The 7,500-nt window shown below is 40.1% G+C and overlaps 1 protein-coding gene across 8 annotated transcripts in view; it reads right to left on the bottom strand.

Moving 5' to 3' along the window:
- The window catches only part of LOC123501897 (unconventional myosin-VI-like), a 59,061-nt gene that overhangs the window by 1,760 nt on the left and 49,801 nt on the right, over positions 1-7,500 (bottom strand). For 6 of the 8 annotated variants that reach the window (XM_045250954.1, XM_045250952.1, XM_045250950.1 and 3 more), the window contains 5 exons: positions 6,175-6,295; positions 4,955-5,087; positions 3,839-3,971; positions 2,291-2,373; positions 1-727 (listed from right to left, as the gene is read on the bottom strand). The exon at positions 1-727 is cut by the window's left edge and continues 1,760 nt beyond it. In XM_045250954.1, coding sequence (XP_045106889.1) covers positions 576-727; positions 2,291-2,373; positions 3,839-3,971; positions 4,955-5,087; positions 6,175-6,295 — 622 coding nt within the window. In that variant the 3' untranslated portion in view covers positions 1-575. The remainder of the gene's footprint in view (positions 728-2,290; positions 2,374-3,838; positions 3,972-4,954; positions 5,088-6,174; positions 6,296-7,500) is intronic. The other 2 variants (XM_045250953.1, XM_045250951.1) reach the window with 1 other exon arrangement.

Below are 7,500 nucleotides of genomic sequence, written 5' to 3' on the forward strand. Positions count from 1 at the left end.
CTTCATAAATAAATTTTTGTAACTTCCACATCACAAGCAGAAAATATGAGCTGAAATTTTGACAATTAATACCTTGTATATGGCAACGACAACAACAAGTGATGGACATGAATCCAGAAATTGCCTTATGTTTGTTTACAAGGGGGTGATGAATGTTTAACATTTTCATCCTCATACATCCTCAGACCAAGCTCACTTACCAGTTTTAAGTAATTTTCAATCCACATCATGTTTGACCTTTCTATTTTTCATACGTACTACTTAAATCTACTCAATGTATCAAACTTGAGATTATAATTTTCAACTCAAAGTAGCTTCGTTTAACCTCTCCATCATCACAGAACCACAAATCAACTAAACACATCCACTCAAACACACTTCAAATCCTCAATGACAAGACACAACTCAATCTGACCACTCATCCTCCATATCAATCAAATTCACCAACCCAATTCTCTTCACACTCAGGAATTCTAACCCAAATCTACTAACTGATCAATAACCAACCATCACTACACCTTCCACCATCTATATCCACTCCTACACTCTCCTTCCACATGCCTGATGCTCCACTATTAACGCCGTCTGTTGGCTGGTCGCTGGTACTGCTTTCCTCCATGACGACTCCACTCCTTCTCATATTCGCTCTCCAGAATCTCAGCGCCTCTCTTCCTGGTCAGCCCTGTCTCCTCCAGGCTCAGCTCACACATCTGCATGTCATCTCGGCCTGCAATGAAAGAAGAGTGTGGGAGAAAGGAAATGCTGGGATGGTGTATGAAAAAGTTGGTGCCTGGTGTTTAAATGTCAGTAAAAGAAAAGTTAAGAGATGTTATGGTGTGTATGTGCCAGCGATTAGTTGAGTGTTTGAGATATGTGTGAGAAAAGTAAAGAAGTAAGAGCTTTTAGAGTGTGTGTGTGTAATTCACCTTGGTCGCCTGCTGGTCACCCAGCCAGTCTTCCCCATTACGGAGCGAGCTTAGAGCTCATAGACTGATCTTCAGGTAAGACTGAGACCACAACACACTGTGTGTGTGTGTGTGTGTGTGTGTGTGTGTGTGTGTGTGTGTGTGTGTGTGTGTGTGTGTGTGTGTGTGTGTGTGTGTGTGTGTGTGTGTGTGTGTGTGTGTGTGTGTGTGTGTGTGTGTGTGTGTGTGTGTGTGTGTGTGTGTGTGTGTGTGTGTGTGTGTGTGTGTGTGTTTGTTTGTTTGTTTGATCTGCTGCTGCAGTCTCTGACGAGACAGCCAGACGTTACCCTACGGAGCGAGCTCAGAGCTCATTATTTCCGATCTTTGGATAGGCCTGAGACCAGGCACACACCACACACCGGGACAACAAGGTCACAACTCTGTGTGTGTGTGTGTGTGTGTGTGTGTGTGTGTGTGTGTGTGTGTGTGTGTGTGTGTGTGTGTGTGTGTGTGTGTGTGTGTGTGTGTGTGTATTTACCTAGTTGTATTTTACGGAAGGGGAGCCTATGCTCGCGTTGTCCTGTCTCTGTATCTCAGTGTCTAATTTTCTCTTAAAGTCGTGTACAGACTTTGCACACACCACCTCTCTGTCCAGTCCGTGTGTGTGTGTGTGTGTGTGTGTGTTTCACTGTTTGATCTGCTGCAGTCTCTGACGAGACAGCCAGACGTTACCCTACGGAACGAGCTCAGAGCTCATTATTTCCGATCTTCGGATAGGCCTGAGACCAGGCACACAACTCCTCAAGTTACATTCCGTACCTATTTACTGCTAGGTGAACAGGGGCTACACATTACGAGGCTTGCCCATTTGCCTCGCCGCTTTCCGGGACTTGAACCCGGACCCTCTCGATTGTGAGTCAAGTGTGCTAACCACTACACAATGCGGTGTGTGTGTATTTACCTAGTTGTAGTTTATGCTCGTGTGGCCCCGTGTGTGTGTTAGTGATTAGTTGAATGATTGGGGTGTGAGTGTAAAGAAGAGTAGAGGGGTTTAAGAGGTGCTAGAGTGCAGGAGTGACGCAGGAGAGCATGGCATGAAAGTTGCTACTATGAGAAGAAGCAGATAAGGATGCATATGTGTAAGCAAGAATAGAGAGATTAAGAAAGGAAGATTTCACATGCATTATATAATTACAAGAGCATTGTATCTTGAAAATTAGTCTTGTCTTTTAAAGTTATAAATATTAAATAAATCTGGATGTAATGAGTGATAGAGTGAAAATAACAAACTGAAGGAAGATTTACAATTGTGATAAAAGTGCAGCCATTCACCCTATCCACCCCTTACTTCCACTTATCCCTTCCTCTGCTTGCCCTTCACTCACCAGCCACCAGCAGTATTGGGGGCTTGTCAGGATGCAGTTCCATCTGACGGGCGATCCACTCCCCATCAAAGTGAGCATACCACCTGCAAGAGTGATGGCAAGGTCAGTGTGTGTTTAGTGTGTCTCTGCACCTCTGTCTACCTCTCTTGCACAATAATGGATGCACTTCATAGACTACTGTTATTATTACTACTGCTACTACTGTTACTAGTACTACTTCTACTACTACTACTACTACTACTACTACTACTACTACTACTACTACAGTACTACTACTACTGCTATTACTACTACTACTATAACTACTGTGACTACTATTATTATCATTATTACTACTGTTACTACTACTACTACTACTACTACTACTACTACTACTACTACTACTACTACTACTACTACTACTACTACTACTACTACTACTACTACTACTACTACTACTACTACTACTACTACTACTACTACTACTACTACTACTACTACTACTACTACTACTACTACTACTACTACTACTACTACTACTACTACTACTACTACTATGCCCCATCCTCTATTTCTCTAACTTTTTTTTGTTTCTGTTTCTGGCTCATAAAACTAAATACAGTGGAGACTCAATGCTCGAACTTAATTAGTTCCAAATGGCTGTTCTAGTATTAAAATGTTCGACTATTGATACCTATAAATCAGGTAATTTATTCCAATCTTATCAAAACCTCAAGTTTACAAAAATTTCAAAGTATTCTTTTTACAATTCTGTTTTGTACATACCGTAAGTGAAGGCTGGTGATGGATAACTTAGAAGAGGAGGGGAGGAGGAGGGAGGTCACCAGAGGATGAGTCACCATACATGAAAATGTCTTATGTAACTTTTCTCCTGTGTGATTCCTGTGAATCCACTAATGGAGTGCTGTGACTCACTAACACTTGCACTCTCACCAGATTCCTTATTTTCATCACCAAAAAGCCTCTTTGGTGTCATCGTAAGTTTCTAAATGAAAAACTACCGACAGAATGCAGTAGATTGTTGTTTATCTCGAAACTGCGGTAGGATCAGTGATGCGCACCACCATCTGGTATACTGGTATTATGGTAATACCAGTATTACCAGTAATACGACATCAAAACGGTACATTGGCACCTGCGAGAAGGGAGATGACAGAGCTTTGTATATGGCCAAATTTGCGGCCGTTTGATTACCAGATATTTTCACCAATAATAAGCCTTTGGTGTTAATGTAAGTTTATAAATGCAAAACTAGACAGAATGCAGGAGAATGTTATTCTGATGACCGTAGCAGCACAAGTCACAACTGGTGGAGGGGGAAGGGGGGTGGAGGGGGAAGGGGGACACGGGAGAACCTTTGTTTACAACCACTGGTGTGGACATTCGACAATTAGGTATTTTTTCGAGTATTAAATAGAATTTTTGCATTTGAGTATTGAAAAGTTTGAGTATTTAGACATTCGAGTATTGAGTCTCCACTGTACTACTGCCACTACTCCCACAACTACCACCATTACCACCACCATCACCACTACTACTTTGACGCACCATCCTCGGCGGTGCTGGTCGGAGCGGTGCTGGTCGCTGGGCCTCACGAAGGGGATGCGGAAGAACCTCTGCTGGCTGGTAACTCCTGCTGGAGGGCTCACCTTCGGGATCACTCGGGGAGGGTTGGCCTTGGCTGTGTGAGGAGGAGGAGGAGGAGGAGGAGGAGGAGGAGGAGGAGGAAGAGGAAGTAGAAGAAAAGAGGAAGAAGAGAAAGAAAAGGAAGAGAAAAATTAACAGGGGGAATAAAGAAGATAAAGAAGAGGAAAAGGAAGAAAAAAAAGAACAGGTGAGGAGGAAGACAAAGAAGAAAAAGAACAAAAGGATGAAAATGAAGAAAAAAAAATAGGAAGAGAAAGAGGGACAGGAGGATGAGCAGCAAATAGGAAGAGAAAGAGGAACAGGAAGAGGAGAAGCATGAAAAAAGAGTAAGAAGAGATGATAAAGGAGAATGTTACTAATAATTCCCACTAATATTATTATTTCTAACAATATCAACACACTTATTCAATATCTCTCTCTCTCTCTCTCTCTCTCTCTCTCACATACACACACACACACACACACACACACACACACACACACACACACACACAACCACAAACAAACAGACAAACACACTGGATACATTCACAATCCCACCCAAACACACACGCACACAAACACACAAAAACAGCCACACACAACACCAAGCGTAAAAACATACACACACACAATTACAAACACCCTCCCCACACACATACAAACAAATAAGCTACAAACACAAACAGGCACAAATACAACAACCCCAAACACACAAACACACACACAAAAAAAAAAACTAGCCACAAACACACACACAAACAAATAAGCTAAATATCCTCACACACACACACACACACACACACACACACACACACACACACACACACACACACACACACACACAGATATACAAGCTAAACATATCAACACACTATAAAAAAAAATAAATAAATAAAATGCATGGACACAAACCAACAATACCACACGCAAAACAGAAAAAAAAAGTCAAACACACCCACACTGACACACAAATAAACAAACCGACGAGCTACATACCTACAGACACGTATAATAAAGAAACCAAAGGGTACGTACTGAGGAAGTCCATACCTGCGTCGAGAACGGACTTGGGGGCGCGCTGGTTCTCGTCCATTGTGGTGCGCTTCTTGTTCTTGGCTTTCCAGGCGTGGTACACCTTCAGGCGGCGGTGGAACTCACTGCGGCAAGCCTGGGGGTGTGGTGGTTAGGTTAGGTTGGACTGGGTTTGGTTTAATGTGGGGTTGGTTTACGAAGGCTGAGTGAAGTTTGGATAGGTTAAGGTAGACTGGGATGGATTGCGTCAAGTTAGGTTAGGTTAATTTGGGGTTTGGGTTGGATTGAGTTAGGTTTGGATATGTTAAGTAGGATTGGGTTGTGTTAGGTTAGGATGAATAAAGTTTAAACAGGTTAGATTTTATTAGATTTGATTAAATTAGTTGAGGTTAGGTTAAGTAATGGTATGACTAGTTAGGTTAGGTAAAGTAAAGTTTGGTAAGTGAGGATAGATAAGGTAAGGTACAGTTATGTCAGGTAAGGTAAGGTAAAGTAAAGGTAAGGTAAGGTAAGGTTGGGACGTAGTAAAATGAAAACAACACAGAAAATAATTTACAAAATATTGTGTACTTGAGCCATGGACACAACACACACACACACACACACACACACACACACACACACACACACACACACACACACACACACCAATGAAGGAATGTAAGAATGGAAGTACAAGTGACACCAATCACAACACACATCCATTTCTATCATGATACAACAAACTCATTAATGCTGATTCACACCATGACAATGCTACCAATTTTGATAGTGAATCTAATCTAATCTCTGTGCTTATTATTAAACTTTTGCTCATCCATTTTTTATTATTACTATTTTTTTTCTCTAAGCCAAAAACCTTCAGTATTTTTTTTCTATTGTTATCATTACTAGTTTGTACATATTTGATGATCTCCCATACACATACAATATTTCACCTCTCTCTCTCTCTCTCTCTTTCTTTCTGCCATTAACCCTGATTAATTTAATCTTTTATTTCCTATTACTATCATCACTTCTTTCCATATAACCTGATAGCCTCCCACACACACACACACACACACACACACACACACACACACACACACACACACACACACACACACACACACACACACCTCTTTAACCCTGCCAAAAACCTCTATTCTTTATTTCTTTTTCCATTACCTTAAGCACTTTCTGCACACTGGGAATCTCCCCAACACTCTCTCTCTCTCTCTCACCTCCAACAGTTCTAGATCGCAGGAAGTGTTAATGGTGTCCCTCAATTCAGCATACTTCCACTTGCTTAGGTCATACTTCTTGTTGGCTGCCTCCATGCGCTGCTTCTCAACCATGGAAGATCTGCATGGAAGGGATGTAGGGGTATGTGGAGAGATGTGTCAGTGTGCGGAGGGACATGTAGGTTGTATGGAATAGGTGGGGAAGTGTATGAAGAGGTATGTTAATGTATGGAAGGATGTGGAAGGAAGCAGGAGAGATGTGTTAGCATGTGGAGATATGTGGAGAGGTATGAAAGGTGGAGGAGTTTGAATAGAATATATAGTAAATGTAGAAAAATGCAGAAGGGTGTTTCAATGTGATGTGGAGGAGGAGGAGGAGTAATGTAGAGTAGTGTTGGAGGTGATGACATGAAGGAAGGTGTTTATAGAGAGTATTAAGATTTTGATAAAGATGTTTGGATGTTGATAGATGTGTTGGAGCAAAGAAAGGATGTGGTTTGGTTTGATAAGAGAATGAAAGAATAATAGATTGTTGAGAAAAAGGACGTTTGCATGTGGTAAAGATAATGTTAAGGTGTTGGAAAGGATGTTTGGGTGTAGGAGAAAGTAGAATTGTTGTTTTGGTGTGTATAGGACAGTATTGGGTGTAGGTAAGGAATGGAGAGAAAAGGAGAACAGGATTAGTTATCATTGTTGCTTTTTATTATTATCTAATGTTTGGTTTATGTATGCATGTGTTCAAATTTCCTGTTACTATCTAATTACCTTTTTATCTATGTATGTATCTGTGTTTGTAATCTGTTTGTTCACTAATAACTGGCTTTCTATTTTTTCATTTGATTACTAATACTGTATATCTGTTTGTCTGGTTTTTTTATATAATTTTCTTTTACCATCTATCTATCTATTTATCTATCTATCTAACTCATTACCAACCTGTTTATCTATTTATATCAATGTCTGTTCATCTCTATATTGGCAGATCTGTCTTTCTTTCCATATTCCCATCTGTTTCTCCATCTACAAATGACTAATGATTTCTTTCTGTGTGTCTGTGTTTGTCTTATAAATATGTTTCATTATTGGTCAGATTATTAAATTATTTATAGTTTAAGTAATTAATCATAACACTTACTAATGTTATTATTAATGTTACCATAATTATTCTACTTTTTTTGTAGTTTTCAATCAGGCTTATCACTTAATTGTCACAGTAAGTTCATAAGAAATGTTTAACAGAAAAAATCTCAATATACACTCTAAAAATTCTTTGTTTGTTGTTATTGAAAGGGTTGGTTACTGTATTATATTATCAAAACTTAACTA

The sequence above is a fragment of the Portunus trituberculatus genome, chromosome 10 (assembly GCF_017591435.1).
Source record: "Portunus trituberculatus isolate SZX2019 chromosome 10, ASM1759143v1, whole genome shotgun sequence".
NCBI lineage: Eukaryota > Metazoa > Arthropoda > Malacostraca > Decapoda > Portunidae > Portunus > Portunus trituberculatus.